The sequence below is a fragment of the Babylonia areolata genome, chromosome 4, assembly GCF_041734735.1.
Source record: "Babylonia areolata isolate BAREFJ2019XMU chromosome 4, ASM4173473v1, whole genome shotgun sequence".
Lineage (NCBI taxonomy): Eukaryota > Metazoa > Mollusca > Gastropoda > Neogastropoda > Buccinidae > Babylonia > Babylonia areolata.
Genome location: NC_134879.1, coordinates 34,281,808 through 34,303,174, shown reverse-complemented (window position 1 = coordinate 34,303,174; position 21,367 = coordinate 34,281,808). Strand labels below are relative to the sequence as shown.

Below are 21,367 nucleotides of genomic sequence, written 5' to 3'. Positions count from 1 at the left end.
CCTGCCGAAAAGCAAACAATAAAATTCCTGCCGCGAAGCAAACACAGCGCTGCTTGTATAACACCACCACAGGTCTCGCAGCCAGACAGAGCTAGCGTCTCCTCGCCTCCTCGTTCTTTGTATGTGTTTCTGACGTGCGGCGAATTTATCTCCTCCGTGATCACGATAGCGTGAACTAAATTACCTTTTACTGTTTTGATTTTTTTTAATCTATTTATTTGTTTATCGTTTAAGTTTTGAAAACATCACTGTGCACAAAACAGCTGTTGTTTCCAAACGTGTGGAAAGGTGGCCTGGAGGTAATGCGCCCGACTAGGAAGAGAGTGTCTACGGGTTCCAGTTCCAAACACGGAATGGAAATTTTATTCCCCCTCCACTGAACCTGGAATGGTGGTCTGGGTACTGGTCTTTTTGGATGAGACGATAAAAGGAGGTCTCGTGTACAGCATGCACTTAGCGCACGTAAAAGAGCCCACGTAAGTGGCACTGCATTGTGGCGACGCGCACTCCCAGGGGAGAGCAGCCCAGATAAAAAATTTTCACAATGCGAAATCTGTTGAGACAATAATACAACGCAACGCGACACAACACAAAAACAAAAGAAGGGAGATGGAGAGACGACGTGGACAAGAAGGGCGGTGAGACTTAGGCGTGGCAAGCAAACAATAAATACACACACACACACACACACACACACAGAGAAGAGCGTTAGGTGACGGTGACGGAGCTCTTTGCGGTGATTCTGACATCGCCCATGCTGACCTGTTTCAGGACTGTGACGACGCGGGGGGTGGCGGGGGCGAGGGGAAGCCACCGGCCATTCACGCCTGGTACCTGGTGGACCCTGGCGGCAAGCAGCTCCGGCTGCCCCGCACCATGCTGTTCCTGGGGAGGGATGAGTGCGACATCATCATCCAGGTCAGTTGGGGGACCTTTGGTTACTGAAGCAAAGCTCGGTCTCTGTCTCTCTTTCCCGGTCTCTTTTTTTTTCTTTTTTTTTTAAAGACACACACACACACACACACACACACACACACACACACACACACACACATATATATATATATATATATATATATATATGTTCATCCCCATTTCTGTTATCTCTCTGTCTCTCTCTGAGCGTGTGTTTGTGTCTGTGTGTTGGGGGGGGGGGGGGGGGTACATGTTTGTACGTGCGTTTTGGTGTGTAATAAGTGGAAATTTGAGAAAGAAATGTAGTGAGGGAATGAAAATCTAAAACGCATTAACCCCCCGCCCCCCTCCCAAAAAACAAACATCCCCCCCCCCCCAAAAAAAAAAAAAAAAAAAAAAAAAAAACCGGTGTAGGACAAACGGTTTTTTGTGAACCAAAAGCCCACTCGTGTTTACGCGTTGACGTGAGAGTCGCAGTTCTCGAACGAAGAAGAACGCGCTTCCGAATTGCTCGACGAACACACACACATACACAAACTCATGAGATGAACTCAGCACGTGATTCACGTTTCTTACTGTGTATGCAGGGACCACCGCTGCTGGGGAGAGAGCGTAGAATTAATTGTTCGGCTTTGGCCCTGTTGAAGGGTGTGAACAGGGACAGAGAGTGAGCGAACTTGATAAGATGACATGAGCACGTGATCCACATTTATTTCAAAGTGTGCAGCGACCTTCGCTTCTTGAGAGGGGGGGGGGGGGGGCAGAGTATGAATTCAGCAAGAACGTGATTTACGTCTGGTTCAGTTTTGAAAAGGGACCAGTGCTGCAGCACAGAAAGAGAGATTCTGAAGATAAACAGCAACACACACACACACACGCACACACACACAGAGCACGCGCGCGAACACCAAACCATACCATTTTCGTTACCCGGTCGGTGTAAAACGTGGCACAAACCCACACCAGGTGTTTTTTTGTTGTTGTTGAAAGAGCCCAGAACACTGACTCCATACTGAATCATTGGGAGGATTTGGGGACTTGTTTTTTCTGTCACTGAGCGGAGAGCACCGGCTTCCCCACATCATCATTATGAAAAAAAACCCAAAAAGATAATAACTAAAGGCCTCTTAGCCTTTAACGACGACCTTCGGGGCAGTGGATTACACCCACTGTACACCCACTGTGTCTAGGGCTCGGCACAGGATCGCCAGACTCAATCCTCTCGTTCCACCTTCTTAATCTTCCCCTACCAAAGTCAGGTGCCCATTCACACCTTGCTAGGGTGAGGGAAATCGGAGTGAAGTGCCTTTCCTGGCCCAAGGACACAACACCAGGCTTAAACGGGACCTCAAACATTGATCACTGGTGAACACTGGATCTGAAGTCCAACGCCTAAACGATTCTGCCACGTACCCCTTCATCATTTAAATCTATTTAAAAAATCGACAAATTTCTTGTCTCACAGGATCCCGTCTTCTTTTTCAAAAGAAAAAAATCCAGAGGAATAATTTAGTCATTCCATTCGATGTTAAAAAAGAAGAAGAAAAGAAGAGATAACGTGTGCACAACGTTCAATAGTAAACTGCGTGTGTGGTACTTGGAGGATAATTCCAGTCTGTCTTATAACCCTCATAACTAATGTTGTTGGATTTTTTTAGGGGGATGGAGGAGGATATTTTACACCATTTCTCGCCAAACTAATTTTATTTCCTAACTAATCAGCAAGACAAGTGACAAAATTAACAAAAATTGCCATTTCATTCCCTTCTCGTCAGTGGGAGACAAGAGAGACACACTGCCAGAGACAGACAATCGGGCAGGTTTTTAGCACAGAAGCGCACTGACAGTCAAGCGACAGACGGAGTGTGACAGACGCATTAGAATAAATATGGATAAAAAGCAGGCGAACAGAGACTGTTTGTCTTGGCCGTCCAGGGTTGAGTCCCACGTTCACGGATGGGTGCATCAAGTTATGGCTGGGAATCACTGGGGACCTGTAATGTGCTGTGTGGGAGAACGTTAAGTGCAAGGCCACCCCCATTGGGCATAGTTATATAGTGTGTGTGTGTGTGTGTGTGTGTGTGTGTGTGATTTCTATCACAAGCAGCGAAAGTGGTCAAGTTACTAGGAATACGACTCTCTGTCTCTCTCTCTCTGTGTCGGACTGTGTCTATATGTCTTTGTCTCTCTCTGGTCAAGCAAATACAAGGGATACGACTCTATCCCCCCCCACCCCCACCCTCTCTCTCTCTCTTTCTCTCTTTCCCTGTCTGTATAATACTTCAATCACTGTTCAGCTCAGTGAGGCGAACATTAGATTGCCGACAATGTGTGTGTGTGTGTGTGTGTGCGCGCGCGCGCGCGCGCGACATGAATAATATTATTTCTATCACCAGGCATGCAGCGCATTGAAGAAAACACAAGTGTGCCGACAAATTCTCTCTCACTCCTTTCCCCTCTCTCACTCCCCCCACCCCCTCTCTCTCTCTCTCTCTCTCTCTCTCCCTCTCATGAGGGGCAATGGCCTACTACTCAAACACGGAGCCCCGACAGATCCACCCCCCAACCCCCTTCACCCTCTCTAGTCTTATGAATGACAGTGGCCTACCCACGAATACATTATCCTGATCTTTCTATCTCTGTCTATGGTATCAATAGTTTTATTTCTGACATATAGCTAAGATATGACGGGCGCAATATCCGAGTGGTAAAAGGGTTAGACTTTCAGTCAGAGGGCCCTGGGTTCGGATCTCGGCGCCTGGTGGGTAAACGGTGGAGATTTTTCCGATCTCCCAGGTCAACATTATGTGTAGACATGTTAGTGCCAGAACCCCCTTCGTGTGTATACGCACGCAGAAGATCAAATGCGCACGTTAAAGATCCTGTAATCCATGTCAGCTTTCGGTGGGTTATGGAAACAAGAACATACCCAGCATGCACACCCCCGAAAACGGAGTATGGCAGCCTACATGACGGTGTAAATAAACAGTCATACGCGTAAAATGTTACATGTCTGTATGTGTGTGTATGTGCCCGTGCCAGAAATATTATTGAATGACTGACATAGGAAACGGATGATAAGCGCGCAGTGGCGGCTGTCAGTCGGCTCTACCTAGGTACGCAGCTTGTTGTGCAAATTACTCCGTATTTGTAAAGTCACGGCGCTTAGAGCACGGTCTCCGACCGAGGATAGGTATTATTTAAGTATCCGTAACATTCATTCATATTATTTCTATCATCAGCGCAATGAGGTAAACATTTAGACCGCCGACAAAGGCTCTCTCCCTCTCTCTCTCTCACTCACTCGCTCTCGCCCTCTTTCTCGCTCACACACACACACGCACATGCGCGCGCGCACGCACACACACACACACACACACACAACTAACACGCACAACATGCAATTACGCACGACCATTTACCGTACATGCGCGCGTGTGCGCTCACACTTGGCACACGCTATCGCACATACTTCTATAAGAAAGACAAGGAATGTCACGCTTTTAGCTTATCTCCTTGCCGCCAGTTCTGCAGGCAGTCGCGGACACGTTTCAGAAGACGTTTGTTACAGTAAGGAATATCGCCTGCCACTGTTCAACTACTTGGACATACCGAGTCGGCGTCTCGTGTTTCCTTCGCTTTAGGTCATAAGTATTTATTTTAGAGCTGCTTGAGACCACTCCAGCTGTAGGTTTGTGGTGGCTGGAGTTGGCTATTCGTTGGAAGAAGGAGGAAAACCATTATTATTTGGAAATACAGGCGAGAAGAGTGGAAACATTGGAAGAAACGTGACTGGAAGTTCGAGGGAACCGAACTGTACCTGTCGATAGAAAGGGGTGTGTGGCACTGTGGTGGCATTCAACTTTCAAGTGTATGGTGGTGGTGGTGCTTTTGTGTGTGTGTGGTTTTTTTCCCCCACACCAGAGACCTTCCCCTCCTCACTGAAGCTATCTGACCACAGACAGACACACAGCTTCTCAGTGGTGGTGTTTTAGTGGTGAACTTGAAGTAGTGTGAAGTGTTTTTGTGGTTCATTGGAAGCAGTGTAGAGAGATGTTTCCGTGGTTGATGGGAAGCAGTGTAGTGTGCATTGGGATGTTACAATTAGGCGGTTAACAGAGTGCTTTCATTGCTGCTGTTGTGAAAATTCTTAACGGAACTGAGTGGTCAAAAGCAAATGCAGCTTTGTGGAAGGTAGGTTGTGGTTATGGTTTTGTTTTGTTGATTAAGTTTTAAAGACATGATTTACAAGTATGTACATATGTATACACGTTCAATGTTGTTATTCTTTTTATGTCTGTTATATATATATATATATATATATATATACGTGCATAAACAAACGCGACAGACATGCATACCCGTACGTCACGTATGCACGCGTGTGCGCACGCACGCACACACACTCACACACACACACACACACACACACACACACACACACACACACACAATCAATTGGACAAAGGGAGAAGAGGAACCTCAGACAGCCCCACTTCCAGAGTGGGTAGTTATGTGCACGTCCAGCAGCAACGTCAACAAATGCAGTGGACTGTACCCAGGTTCCTTGCTGTCCTCGATACCCATAGCGAACCCATCGATTTTTCTCTGCGTGTGCGTGTGCACACATTGTGCGCGCGCGCGCGTGTGTGTGTTTGTGTGTGTGATGACGCGGCAGTGAAATGGTATATATACATCGTGATAGCAGGAGTTTACAACACTGGATGAACTTGAGGTGAATGCATGACTGATAGCAGTGACACGTGGGTATGTGCGCGTGTTTGTGCGCGCGCGCGTGTGTGTGTGTTGGTATGCGTGTATATGTGTGCCAATGTTGCCGTCAATATGTGTACGTGTGTGTGCATGCGTTGGTATGTGTGTTTGTACATTGGTGTTGTGTGTATACGATAGTGCGCGCGCGCGCGCGCGTGTGTGTGTGTGTGTACGTTGGCATTGGTGTATGTGGGTGCACGTGACTACTTGTGTGTGTGTCTGTGTGTGTGTGCACGCGCGTATGTGTGTGTGTGCGCGCGCGCGCGGTAGACAGGCAGTGAAAGTGAGCTGTTGAAACTAGATTTTTTTTTTTTTTTTTTACAACCCTGAAAGAAGGTGAACGCAGGGCGGTGAAGTCCTGATCATGTCACCACTCAACACCATCGAGCTCAATAGTGTTCAGCTCAGTGCACTCAACAGAACTATGGGGTTGCTTCAAAGGATCCGGAAAAGCTCTTCAAGTGGCAACAGAGACAGAGAGGGAGAGAGCCCTTTCACTCGCGGCCTGTCGGACTGGTGCCAGGATAGGCAGCCGAGCTATGCACTTGGCTTCTCTTTAAATTAGCCGGTGATAATTAACTTTTGAGCGGGTGGAAACAGGCGGGCGATGGGGTGGGGGTAGGGAGAGCGTGGTTTGGAGCGGTGGTAGAAGGTCTCAGGTACGTATGTTTTTGGTGTGTTGGTGGGGGATGGAGGTGGGCACAAATCTATAGCAGGTGAAAGCCCGTAGACTGCTGTGCATGTGATTGGACTGCCGGTAAGCAATGAGTGTGAGTGTGTGTGTGTTGGGAGCAGTACGAGTTCTCTGTTCTGTGGTGGTTGACCAAGCGTTTTCGACATGACTTCAGTTCGACATCAGTGAGTCGAGGCAGGTGTTTTCATTGCTTATTGGGGGTTCGGAAGAGGGGGAAAGGGGGTGGGGGGGAGGAGTACAGCAAGGTTCAGAACAGACAGTGTGTTCGATAATTGTTTGTTTTGGCTGATAGATAGATCTCTGCCGGTGTGTTTAAGAAAATAAATGTAAATACATGTCAGTGTTTGCTGGCCTATTGCAATAATTGGAGGGCACAGATTTATTAACCGTTTGGCACGAATGTTTATGCTCGCATGCAGAAGAAATGCAGATTTCACAAGCTTAGAAGATTTTTGTACTACACGTACCAGGTGGAACATTGCTAACAATTCAGCTCTGTGTGTGTGTGTGTGTGTTTGTTGTTGTTGTTTGTTTGTTTGTTTTGAAAGTGTTTTTCGGTATTCTCTCAGCTCCACTGTTTCCTAAATCCGTGCAAAGGCCATTACTTTGTCTGCTTTTCCATGTTTTCTTCGTTGTGGCATGGTTGCTTTGCTAACAACACGACCAATGTGTAATCATCTCCACTGAATTGTTAGTGTTCCGCCATGCACGTGCAGCACGAATCCCCCCCCCCCTCAACTCCCCCCTCCCACCCCCCACCCCTCTTTCGCCTTGACGTGTCAGCTTTTTGAAGTGGATTTTCAAATCAAAGCTTACTTTTCACGTACCTTTCTTTTGCATGCGAGCACGTACGTTCTTGCTGAACCGTTAATCTGTGCTCGAAAACCATTTTCCATTCATTGCAGTGTACACCCACACATGCCAACAATTGAGGATTGACTTTATTCAGCGTAATTATATTCATCTTTGAAGAACATGCCCATGACATAATGGTGGTCCTTAACTGTCTGTGCCTGGTACAGATAGAGTGAGAGAGAGAGAGAGAGAGTACGGGGGCAGGCATAGAAAGGTACAGAACAGTACAACATTGAAATAATACGCTTAATAGCTGTTATGGTTGTTTTGGGTTTTTTTGTTTGTTTGTTTGTTGTTGTTGTTTTGTTTTTTGTTTTGTTTTTTTGTTGTTTTTTTTTTTTTAAACTTGTTTCTTTTTTCGACTGTATCTAATTTATCTATCCGCCCTTCTGTCTCTCTATATTCTGAATTTATCTATCTGCCTCTCTGTCAATCTGTGTATTGTTGATGGACTGATTGTAGGTGCTGATGTTCCTAGAGGGGGTTGGGGGGCGTTATCCAAGGCCCTTTCAGATATAGTTAGTTACGCCACGTTTTGGAACATCCGGACTAGAAACAGTCATTTCTGTCACCCTCTTTCTTGTGCCTTTCCTCTTTCTTTTTCTTCATTCCTTTGTTAAACTGTCTCAGTCCTTAAGTTTTTTCAGTGCTTTTCTTCGCTGTCCTTTCTTTTCTTTACTTCACTGTCCTTTCTTTTCTCTTCTACTTGATTTGTATTTATATTTGTATTTCTTTTTATCACAACAGATTTCTCAGTGTGAAATTCGGGCGGCTTTCCCCAGGGAAAGCGCGTCGCTACACTACAGCGCCACCCATTTTTTGGTATTTTTTCCTGCGTGCAGTTTTGTTTGTTTTTCCTATCGAAGTGGATTTTTCTACAGAATTTTGCCAGGAACAACCCTTTTGTTGCCGTGGGTTCTTTTTCGTGCGCTAAGTGCATGCTGCACACGGGACCTCCGTTTATTGTCTAATCCGAATGACTAGCGTCCAGACCACCACTCAAGGTCCAGTGGGCGGTTGGGGGGGGGGGGGGGGATATCGGCGGCTGAGCCGTGATTCGAACCAGAGCGCTCAGATTCTCTCGCTTCCTAGGCGGACGCGTTACCTCTAGGCCATCACTCCACATTCATTCATGTTCAGGTTTTCCACGGAGACCCCCCACCTCCCACCCCTCTGTGTGTGTGTGCAGGGTCATTATCATTTTTACTAATGTGCAGTTTGCTTACGCATAATACGTGCAGGTTGCTTGTTGGCAAGTTTTTGGTGGTCTGTGCCTTTGTATGTGCTTTTGCTTTTCTTTTTACTTTTTTTTTTATATTGCATACATAATCCTGTAATATCGTTTTTTATGAACCCTGTCGGCTTGCAACGTGACGGAAAGGTCCACGGCAGATGTATATTGTGGGGTTAACTGCTGTCATGGTTGACGGGTCAGGAATGCCAAACTTAAACAAAGTCGTAATCCCAGCGCACCTGATTGATACAACAAAGGATCACACAAGCTTAGATCACCGCCAGGGGGTGAAGGCTCACAGGGTGGTAAAGACAGCAGGACGCCTGTGTCATTTATGGCTGTAGGATTTTTTTTAGCATCCCACCCCCCTCTTTTTTTCTTCTTTTTTTTTCCTAAGCATGTGAGGTCATGAACCGCCATACTGTGTTGAGCTGCTAGCGAAGTAAACAGAAATAGAACTTTACGCACGCACACACGCGAGCCTACTCGCACGCGCGAACGCAAGCGCGCGCGCACAAACACACACACACACACACACACATACATACACACATACACACACTGAGGGACAGACAGAAGAGAGAATGAGGTAGTGAGAGAGAGGGGGAGGGGAAGCGACAGAAAGAATGGCACTGTATTATCTTGGAACATTCTTTTTTTTCTGAGCATGTGAATCCGGCTTAAAGAGACGAGCAACTAAGTGATAGAGCGTCTAGACAACCGCATTCAGGTATGACAGGGCCAAGGAGAAATCCGTTGGTAAAGGCTCTCTGATTCTAGATTCATTATGCCGCCATCAGGCGCAGCCATGAACTTTGTTCACTCACAGCTTGTCCAACCCAAGACGGTCTTAATCAGTTTTGCTGATGAAGATGGTGAGAGACCACCGAAATGTACAAATAAGTTGACAGTTTCGATTCTCAGTAAAGGAAACTTCCTACTTTCTAGGAGAAACAATTTCAAATGAAATATATCAAAGGAACGAAAATAAATCTTTATATGCGATAATATGACTGACACAGGTTTACCTCATGGCTTGGAACAAAAGCGTTTCTGAGATCATTTCCAGTGCTTTTTGGAAATTCTGCAGCAATAGGTCCGGTTTATTTTCAAAGTGTATTATAGGTCTAGCGGCTCCATAGGAATTCCAGGAGACCTCCCCCACTTTGGAACGCCAGACGGACCTCCCATCCGGACAGACGTCCAGACCTCACCCCCCCCCACACACACCCCCCCCCCACCCCCCCCCACACACACACCCTTATCCCCCTCGAACAACGCGACCCTCACCAAACCAAGACCTGAACAACTTGACCTTATGGGCATCAGCCAATACTTCGTTAAACTCAACTCTTGCTGCTTTTTAGGACTGAGGCTGAGCAGATACAGATGTGCTGGCAAAAGTAGCGTCGAGTAATACTTGGGGAAGAAAAGGGAAAAGAACCAACTGAAAGCACTATAAAGTCAGTTACTAATTTTTGCGGGTTGCTGTAGTCAGTGATCCAGTTGTGTTGGAATCAGTATCCCCTTTTTAGCCTAATAAACAAACAGATGTGCAGACAAAACTGACATCAAGAAATGGTTGGGAAAGAAAACGGAAAAGAACCCCAGCTCAAAGGACTGTAGTCAATTACTGGTTTTGTCGGATTGCAGTTGTCAGTGCTTCCATTTCTTTTCTTCTTTCTTTTTATTTTATTTTTTAATGTTCCTGTTTAGCCATAATTAAACAGGGTATCAACTCCATGAAATGTCTGAACCCTTCTCTTTGTTACAAGAAGTCACTGTTCCAGGCTTCAGCTAACTGGCTAAGAAATAAGGTCTCTCCTTGCATAGGTTTCCAGTCCGGCGGAAAGTCATGACAGACATTCAGGCTTTATGCTACATAAAGAAGGGTGCAGTAAGTGTACAGAAGATAAAAGCACACACACACACACACACACACACACACACACACACACACACATATATATATATATATATATATATATATATATATATATATGTATGTATGTGGGTGTGGGTGTTGTCAAAGTTTTTGTCTTGGTTTATAATCACAAAGAATAACTTCACCCCCCTCCACCAAAATTAATTAATTAATTATAAAAAAAATGTATCTATATATATATATATATCTATCTATATATATATATATATATATATATATATATATATATATATATAAGAAAGAAAGAAAACACCACAAAACTGTAAGGGGAAGCAACCTTCCCTGAGGTAAAACTTGCCACATGCTCGTGAAGAGGTGGGGTTGTCTCTGCTTCCACTGCTGGCTGGGTTTGTTATCTCTGTTCGCGGGCTGTTGGCAGAGAAGGGGTTAAATCAGTGCGGGAGATAGCAGGCAGCAGCCGTGGCGGCAGCGTGTTAACAACACTCTTGTTTTCCGCCCGTGAATTTGCACGAGCAGCGAAAGCCAAGATTGTCAGGTGAAAGGATCATGGATCAGCATTGGGTTTCGCTTTTATACACAAACTTTCTCACAGTGGTGTAATTCACAAGGGTGCAGTTCCTCCCTCTTTGTGTAACTGATACTCTCGCGCGCGTTTGTGTGTGTGTGTGTCTGTGTGTGTGTGTGTGTGTGTGTGTGTGTGTGTGTTGAGAGGCCTTTTTCAAATATCAAGTTCCTGGAACGGTAAATCGCTGACAGATCTGCAGTAAAGCTCTCTCTCTCTCTCTCTCTCTCTCTCTCTCTCTCTCTCTCTCTCTCTTCATCCTTCCCTCCCTGTCTTTTTGCCCTCCCACTTCCTTCATCTCTGTCACACTCAATTTCTCACGCATACTACAGACTCACACACACACACACACACACACACACACACACACACACACACACACACACACACACAGTCACTCGCTCCCCCTTCGATTTCCCCCGAAGCCCACCTCCTTCACAACTCAGTGCCTGAAGTGGCAAATTTCTTCTTCAGTTAAGTTCGTTCTGTGAATGTTCCCGAGAAAGTGACTGTCAGTCCCTGACAGGTAAGGGGCGGAATCGGGAGGAATGCAGGGCCTGTAGGATCAGTCCAGCCTGTTGCCAGCACAACGTTTTGGCTGCCCGCCCACCCCTGACGTCGGCAGGAGCCTGAAGGGGGTGGGGTGTGTAGGGGCGGGGGGAAGGAGGGGGGGGAGAGGTTCGGGATGCTAGCCACCGTTTGGTTTGTTTTCGTTAAAGCTCTCGACATGCACACACGCACACCGCTGCAGTTCAGGTTTACTTTCGGTTTTATTGATGTAACACCCCTCTCCATACCCCCCTCCCCCACCCCACAATTAGTTCCAACCAGAACTGGCAAAATACATATATGAATGCTTTAAAGTTCGCAGTCCATAACTATGTCTTATGGAATATCCTGCATGTGCTCACAACTTATTGCTTTTACTTTTTGTGTGCTTGTTTAGTTTATAGTGTCCATAGTTCCTATGATGGTTTTGCGACAATTAAATGAGTTCTGAGTTCTGAGCTCTACCTCTACCTCTTTGCCATCACCCCTTCCTCCCCCTCAGCTTCCCCTGGGAGAAGGGTTGGGGTGAAAGCAAAAGGGGGTCGGAGATGAGAGAGTATTGATGGGGGATGAGGGAATCTGCCCTCCCCGTTCCCTTCCCGCTGCAACCCCTCCACAACCTCCCTCGCCCCACCTCCACACACACCCAACCCCCCCTCACCCCCCCTTCAGCCACCTTTGACGCAAATCGGTAACTCGGATCACGTCAGCAGTTCTTGTGCGTGGCGGGAGACCTGTAGGTGTTGGTTCGGGGAGATGTCGCTACCCAGTCGAATGTGGGTTGGTTTTGTTGGTGTTTTTTTTTTCTCTCTCTCTAATATAGATTTTTTTCACGGTCTTATTCATTTCCCCCCACCCCCCCCACCCCCACCCCCTTGCATCCCCTGTGCGTATGTGTGGAGGGTAGATGTAATGGACATATGTATGTTGAGATGTATGTATGTATACAGTGTGTGTGTATGCGAGTGCGTGTGTGTGTGTGTGTGTGTTTAGTTTGTTGGTCACATTTTGTTATGTGTACGTAACATTGATGTAAACAAAAGTGTAGCACCTAGAGTAGTTTTCTGGACAGTGTGCTGAAAAGTATCCATTATTCTTATCATCATTATCATGATTTTTTTATCATTATTATTATTATTATCCCCTTCTCCTTCCCACACATCCTGTCTGTCTCATGGCTTCGGGGTGAGGGAGTGTGCGGGTAGAGGGGGAGGGGTATCAGTTGGTGTGAGGTCGTTTTCCTCCGAGTGTGTGGCCCTTTATTTACACCCAACTGAAAGCGCCAACCGCGCGTACTTCACTTTCTTACCCCAGCTCCCAGAGATTAAAAAAAGAAAAGAAAGAAGTATATTGCAAGTTATGTATGCTCCGTTGGCTCACTAAAGATGTAAATGGAGGAGAGCGGTTGTGGATTACGAGATTCAAGATGATTTATTCGTGTGTTGGTTGGCCCCCTTTATGAAGGGGTACAATTGTGAACATTATTATGTTGTGTGAACATCACATTAAGATTGATTTACGTAACCACTATTTACATTGCGATTTATTCACAGATTTATCAACAGAACCAGCTCAAGTCAAATCACACTATTCAACACATATATATGCAAACTGCACAATAATCAGACTGTCGAACTGTTAGCGATGGAGGTGGTGGGGAGAGAGAGAGAGAGGCGGCTGGGGGGAGGGGCAGGGGGATATTTTAACCTCTTGTCTGCTGAACGTTGGTGAGATGAAATCAGTGTGACATGTAAGTGAAGTGCTACAACTACTTTAAGTGGAGCAACTGATTTTACTGAACAAAGATGATACAGTCCCAAGAGGAAAAAGTCCAAATAAAGATTGGTGACCGTGACCTTCATCATGATCTGTCACATAAGTCTTACCTCTGGCAACAGCTTTGTGAGTGTTGAGCGTAACGAATTTCATTGCATGATGGTATTGGAAAAAGCTTTTTTTCCTTCCTTCCTTATATATATATATATAAACATTCACCCCCTTGAGCCTGAAACGAAAGAAATCATGCTAACAAAAGTAGACATATAGTGATATACACAGGACACACATAGAGAGACGGACAGAAACCCGTTATGGGTCCTCCTCACCAAGCAGTGGTGGGAACGGGGCCTATAGCCGTGGGAATCTAGTTCCATGTCCATGTGCCAGAAAGGATGATCGGAGGGTGTTGTTGGTGTGACGTTTTTGGTTTTGTGTCTGGTATTATTTCTCCCTCCCTCTCTCTTTCTCTCTTTCTCTCTCTCTCGCTCTCTCTTACCCCCCCCCCCCTCCACACACCCCCACACGCACGGCATGGATCTGGTACAACTGGCCAGCTATTCAGGCTCCTCGGGCGTTACTTTGGTCGAAAGCCAGAATATTTGGCAGCATGCGCCAATAACTTGGGGACGAGAGGGGAGATAGGGGAGGGAGAGAGAGATGTGGAAGAAAGTGAGGATGGGCAAGTCAGAAAGACATAGAAGAGAGTGTGTGTGTCAGTGTGTGTGTGTGTGTGTGTGTGTGTGTGTGTGCGTGTGTGTGTGTAACACAAAAGATAGGTAACGAGAGAGAGAGAGAGGAGAAGGGGGGGGGGAGACAAAAGGAGGGGGGACGGAGCAGGAGGCGGCAGCCGGCCAGAAGTAACAAACGAACAGATTCCAGTTCTCCCCCACCCCCACCCCCCCCTTACCCCCACTCCCCCCGACTGAATCTTTTTTGGCTTTCGGCAAAGTCAGTCAGTGTACACAGACTTTTTCGATCAGCGGTGGGCCTGGTGAATCGAGAACCGTTTACTGTGTGGGTTCGTTCCTACCTCTTCTCCCTTCTTCGCACGCTCTTTCAAATAACAAGTCTATTTGGAACAGGCTGTTTGCCTTTTCGTCAGTGCAACACACTGCAGGGATCGAGGCATCTCTATTTCGTGGTTTGCTCAAAGACTTGGTTTTGGTGTTGAGGGGGTGCTTGCTGTCTTGTCTTCGGCGTTGGTACCACCGTTCGTTGGGCGTCTCCTCTCCATTTTCGTTTCTTCGTCAGTGGCCGGCGAAACAAAAGGGTGATTGATTTGTTTAGTTCTTGCTGGACTCGTTTGTTTAATTTTCATGGACTGGTTTGTTTTGTGCATGTGGGTGGTCAGGTCTGGGTGGGGTCTGCGTTGTTTAGAAAAAGCTTTGACAGTAGGTAGGTAGGTAGGTAGGTAGCTAGGTATTTCTGTTTCACGTGGTTAGGTGTATAATTGTTTATTTGGTTTGTTATTGTTTTTGTTCTCTCCCCCCCACACAGTGTTTGGATGACTGTTCTAACGTCTCCTTTGTCACTCTGTATCTCTCTGTTTCGTGTTCTCTCTCCCTCCCTCTCTCTCTCTCTCTCTCTCTCTCTCTCTTTCTTTCTAACTTGGATGACTGTTCTGTCTCCTTTGTCACTTTGTATCTCTCTGTTTCGTGTTCTCTCTCCCCCGCCCTCCCCCCCCCTCTCTCTCTCTTTCTCTTTCTTTCTCTCTAACTTGTTTTGAACTTGATTTGAAACGCCCTTTTGTGTTCTCTTTTCACACAAAGAAGATAAACACGTCCGTGCGATCGCTAAAATGCAAACTCTTAAAGTGTGTGCGCACATTTACATATATGTATGAGTGTGTAGCGTGTTTGTATGCGCGATAGCGTGTGTGTGTGTGTGTGTGTGCGCGCGTGTGTGTGTGTGTGTGTGTGTGTGTGCAGCGCGCACCCGTTTAGTTTGCAGTTTTGTGTGCCTGTGCATGGATGACTGAGTTTATTTACATATATTGCTTATAAGAAGAAACTTTTTTTTTTAAGTAAAAAAAAAAACAGCATCCTTGATTGTTGTTTTTTCCCCAAATGACAGGTATGAAATAGGAAATACGTATGCACATCGACCACCCCACCTGACCTTTCCTATCTCTCTTGTAACCTGCTTACCTACCTACCCACCTACGCTGGCGCAATTTTTCGTTCGCAACCCTATCTTACCTGTATGTTCTACCTACATATCAACGTTGCTGCTACCTATCTACCTGCGTGTTGCACAACCTACGTACCTACATACCCACCTACCTACCATACCTGTTATGTTTATCTACATACCAACGTAGCTGCTTCCTACCTACCTACGTTGCACAATCTATGTACCTACCTACCCACCTACCTACCATACCTACATGTTTACCTATACACCAATGTGGCTGCTACTTCTCTCTACCTATGTTGCACTGCTCGCGTGTCTTCCCACAAGCGACGAACAAAAAGCACGATACATACGGTTCTGCTTTATCTATCTATATTTATACATTCACGCGCGCGCCCACGTGTGTGTGTGTGTGTCTGTGTCTGTGTGTGTGTGCTTCTGCTTGTGGGGGATGTGGATAGAGGTTTGGGGGTGGCGTGTACGTTACTGGCACTTAATAATTGTCAGTGTTTACATCGAAAACTCGCCGATTAAATGCATCTTGCCGGCGTGTTGTGAATGCGTATCATGGTAATCAAAACGTCGACAGAATCACGACAGAAACAACGTGAGGGGAAAATAAACAGCTGTTTTTCGTCGAGAGCTGAACGACAGAAACAGCACACACACACACACACGCACACGCACACACGCGCGCGCATTCGAGACGTACACTCCGTTTAAGGCGTACGCGCGCGCACAGACACACACACGCACACACAACGCATTTCAGCCACAAAAAACCTCTTCGATTGAACATAAATACCACCCATCACCCCACGCACCAACACCTCACCCCAACAGCCATCCACCCACCCTCTCCTCCCGTGTCTGGGCTCTTTGAACGTGGGGACGGTCATTATGTAGATGTATTCCTGTGACGGCAGTCAGTCAGTCAGTTCACCTGACCACAGATCACACAGCGCTCACTTACTGTGCCGGGGACTTCTTTGTGGTCTGGTGAAGACAAATAGCCCAGTCATCCCTACGAAGGAAAAGAGCACAGCCGTCCATTTTTTCTCAGAGGTACACCTCTACGTTTTTTTCCCCACCGGCCACCACACCACCAGAACGTAGGTTAAAGCTATCTGGGCTGCGCTAGTCGCTGTGCGTGACTTGTAGCGGGCTTACGGGAGACTGGTATTATTTGCTTCTGTCACGCGTGAAACGGCCATCGGTTGTTGTTTGGTGTGTTGTTGGTTCTGCGGGGTTTTTTGGTGTGTGTGTGTGTTTGTGGTTGGTTTGGGTTTGGTTGTTTTTTTTTACCTGTGTCTGAAGTTTAAAGGTTCTGGTCTCTGGCTGGTTTGCCGAGGAAAGCTGCGTTTTTTTGGATCGTGTGAAACGTGTGTGTGTGTGTATGTTGTTTGATATTAATATGCCTGAGTTGCTTAGACATGATTGTCTGGGCTGGCTTTTTTTGAATTTCTGGGGGTAAGGTCGACACCCTCATACCATCAAACGTTTGCTCACCAACAGTGAGTTTTGTGAACTTTTAACAGCACTTTCTTGGCAGCAGTGTGTGAAATCTCGTGACTTGGAGACCAGCTGTTCGTGGTGTACTTTCTGGCCGGGACAAGGCCGTCATGCTGTTTCTTCGTAACTGAAGGTCTGATTGCTGGATTGTGATAATGCTGTATGGCGTGTCCTCTTACAGTGCTGTGAGCGATTTTATTTTTTTAAGACAATGAGATTGCAGCATTGCCACCAGTGTCATCATCATCATCGCTGTGATTATCTCTATGTAAAATCAGTATCGTTGTCAGAACAGAACATTCGTGAATTGTTTGTTTGCCTTCTCGCTTGTAAACAACGCTTCGGCTGTCCCAGTTTGTGACTGTGGTAGGTGACAGAACAGTGAGAGAGAGAAAAAAAAAACACGAATCAGATTCCCGAAAGAATATGATGATTTGTGCACGTGAACAAAAACTCACCCCCAGAGAGAGAAAGAACACGAATCCAAACCGTGAAATGTTTACGGAACGTGAACACAAACTCACCTTCAGAGAGAGAGAAAGAGACGGATTCAGCTTTGGGGCTTGAATGTGGGTTCGGTTTATAACAACGACAACAACAACAAAAACAAGAGAGGCAAGGCCTTCAAGACTCACTTGTGATAAATTAAGTCCCCTAGCATTAATTACAGAGTAATTTCCCTTTTTTTACTATCTGCACCAAAACGTTTGCAAAATAAATAAAAATTCCATGCTTAGCAAAAGAAGATCCTGTTTGAACAAAAAATGATAATAATGACTCCTCTTCTTGTTGTGTCAGAATAAGAGGTCAAAGTGCCAAGTTTAGAGAATACAAAAAATATAAATATAACAGTAAGTGCAGTTTGCATATAGTTAGGCTTCTTTTTAAATTTTTTTGTGGCCATCCCAGAGGTGCAATATTGTTTTAAACAAGATGACTGGAAAGAACTGAATTTTTCCTATTTTTATGCCAAATTTGGTGTCAACTGACAAAGTATTTGCAGAGAAAATGTCTGTTAAAGTTTACCACGGACACACACACACACACACACACACACACACAGAGACAACCGAACACTGGGTTAAAACATAGACTCACTTTGTTTACACAAGTGAGTCAAAAAAGGGGAATTAGAACATGCGATCCGCATCACCAGCCTTCTCTCAACATGCGCATGCGCGCGCACACCCACCCACCCACCGACATACTGCACACGCGCGCGCGCGCGCACGATTATATATAATGTATATTTGCGAACTGGAAACGCACTGGGTCGTGTGGCGCGGTTTCTCGTTTGCTCCCGCTAACAACAAATCAAGAAGGAAGGCTCAAAGTACAGACTTGGGGTAACAATGGGTTTGCATCAGCTGCCACCTGGTTATGTGTGTGTCAGCCGGCCTGTTTGTCTGTCTTGTCTACCTGGGCATTTTTGTCAGTCGCTTTGAAATACTCATCACTGTCTTCCGTGTTCCGCTTCTTCGTTGCCACCGTTTCCCATCCTCATGAATTTGTGTGTGTGTGTTGTTGTTTTTCTGTCAGTATTGTTGGTTTTCTTTGGTTTTTTTTCCTTGTTTTCGTATTGTTTTTTTCTCTCTTTTTTTTTCTTTTACTTTCTCCTTTCCGTTCCTTTGTTCTCGTCTTGTCCTTTGTTCTCTTCCTCTTCCTGTCTTTTTTCCGTCTACCTGAACGTGCTCTTCATGATGTTATTCCCCATCTGTTCCACCTGTTTGTCTCTGCTCCTCTGCTGCATCTGCCCCGCCCCTCCTTCAGCTGCCCTCAACCTTTTCTGTGCGCACGCGTTAGCATATGGAGGGGAGGGTAGTGTACATGCGTGCGTACCTGTGTTTGTCACTGGTACATGCTTACATGAGCTCGTCTCCGTACGCATGCTACAGGTTATAGTATTCTCATTTTTGTTTTAATAGTTTCGGCACTGAGGAGCATTAAAGATCATAGCTTATCACTTCGGCTAAACTGTGTCGGTTGTCGAAGTAATATTTGTTTTCCATTCGTGTTGATGATGCTTTATATTGCAACCCGTGTCATGTGTTTCACTGCTATGTTTCAGTCCGATACTGTGGACAAACGTCACGCTGTCATCACCTTTGACCTTTACCTCAGCAGGTTCAAGGTCAAGGACTTGAGCACGACCAATGGGGTGAGTATACTGTTGTATAGACATTAAAATGTTTAGTGCTGTTTTATCGATGGTGTGGTCTGGATACAACCATCACAGAGTGAATTTTGTTTCTGGTCTTTAGTCCCCTTCTCACCCATTTCCCGTATAACCCCTTCTACCATTTCGACCTCATGGAGAGAGGCAGGATGATCCAGACGGTAGGGGCTGCATAATGCATTCATTGTTGCTGTATGACGGCAAGACGACATTGATGGTGTACGTTTCTGGCTAAGAGCAAACAGGGCTTACTCTGCGTTTGTTTTGTCCGCCCGCCCCCCACCCACCCTTTTTTTCTTTTCTTTTCTTTCCATAGCTTAGTATGATTGTGAAAGTTGGTATGAAAGCGCTTTGATTTGTTTCCGCACAAGATTTGACGCTATGTAAATACATTTGTTTATTATTTTTATTTTTAGTCTTATGATTATTGTTGTTGTTGTTTCCTGGCGACAGCCATGCCCAAGTGATGAGCCAAACACGCAGTGCTGGTCGTCGGACAATCTGACCACATACCTCCAAAATATCGTCCGTGAAATGTGTGTCTCTGAGGCTCTATCGCATGGTCCCAATCCCCTCTTTTATGTCCATAGACCACTCAGCTTTACTCCGATCTGTCTACAGTTCCTGATCGATTCGAAAGAGGAAAAAAAAGAAGAAAGAAAGAAACGGAACAGATGAAGTACTATCTGGAATGATACCTTAAGGGCACTGGTAATATCCACATTTCTTCCCTTCCACCCTATGTGTTTCTGACGGAGTGAACGTCCACGCCTTGTTGTGAACGCTGCCCATCCGTCTTGAGGGGGAAATATGTGGCTATTGCCAGCGCACCTACAGGCGCCATTCTTTGTCACTGGGAATGCGTGATTGGCGTTAACGCATAACCTTTTGTCGGCTTGAATTGAACAGTATTTGAACATGCCACAGTGCAAATACAGTTAACAGGACAAATAGAAATTATTAATGTACGCATATACAAACACTTAATAAGTGACAGGTGACGATGCAGGAAGACATTTATGCATTGTAGCCTATATTTGCAGTTTCCAGTCACATCTTTGAAGCTCTACTGTTGTTTAGTTACTGACTAAACTGCAGGGCTCCCCATGAATCATTATGTTCGGATCCAGATAAAAGTCACCATCGGAATCGAGTAATGTTTTTGTCTCCATATCATGACCGGTCATTCTAAAACAGTCTGACGGAAGCCCACCAATGCTTTCTCTAGATACTGTTATGTTTCGGTCCCCATTTCTGACAGCCGTGAAGAATCCTTTAAAACACCCTGCATCCGGTCACCCTACCGAATGCTCAGTGGCCAGTAGTCGATACATTTACAGGATTTCATGGAAATCAGCCCTCCGTTTTTGTGTTTTTGTTTGGTTTTTGTTGTTGTCTTTTGTTTGTTGGTTTTGTGTGTGTGTGTGTGGGGGGGGGGTGAGTAGGGGGGAGGAGGTGCTTAATGCTGTGGACAGAAAAAAGAGAAAGAGCCACCTGGGGCGAAAACATGACCTTGGTAGAAGTAACAAGTACAAGCTGGTTGTAACTATAGTGCCGTTTTTCTTGTCAAGGAATGCTGTGTGTATGGTCGGGCATCGGAGTTGGTCATCCGATCCCTCTTGTACAGGTTGTCCGTGTCTTGTCTGTCTGCCCGTGTTGACTACGGGTTGCCACTTGATTTGAATACATTGGTAATGGGAGAGGTTCTTTGCTGCAACAAACATTACTGTCCTTGTGTATTTGGTGCATGCAAGTGAAGGGGTTTAGTTTATATCACATATGTGATATAAGTAAAATATATTAGAGTTTTGTTTTGTTTTACTTGCACAGTGTTTTAAAGGATTCTTCACAGCTCTCTCTCTCTCTCTCATCCTCTCTCATTCTCGATCTCTCTCTCTCTCTCTCTCTCTCTCTCTCCTTTGCTTCCCCCCACCCCACCCCAAACCCATGTACTTTTGTCGCCTGTTACTTTCTGAATGTGTGCGTTACATATTTCATCACGACATTCTTTCTGTTATCTTTCTTTCTCTTTCTCTTCTTCTGCCCCTAACTTGTGATCTGGTTTTACATGCAGATGCACGGCTAGCTGCCCCTCTGTTTTGACATGCACATCTTTCAACGTTTTGCATGCACACGCTGTCTCGGTTAAAAACACCCCTCTGCCATGGCTGCTGTTGATCTAACCATCGCCTGTATTATATATATTTACACAGACCCGAAGGCTGCTTACATTATTCAGGTGATGTTGTGCATAATGTGCATATCTGGACGGCCTGCGG

General features: G+C 45.8%; 1 protein-coding gene across 5 annotated transcripts in view; it reads left to right on the top strand.

Annotated features, from left to right (window-relative positions):
* Window positions 1-21,367, top strand: part of LOC143281103 (uncharacterized) — a 129,185-nt gene that overhangs the window by 44,029 nt on the left and 63,789 nt on the right. For all 5 annotated transcript variants that reach the window (XM_076586060.1, XM_076586059.1, XM_076586056.1 and 2 more), the window contains exons 2-3: window positions 772-918; window positions 18,981-19,070. In XM_076586060.1, coding sequence (XP_076442175.1) covers window positions 772-918; window positions 18,981-19,070 — 237 coding nt within the window. The remainder of the gene's footprint in view (window positions 1-771; window positions 919-18,980; window positions 19,071-21,367) is intronic.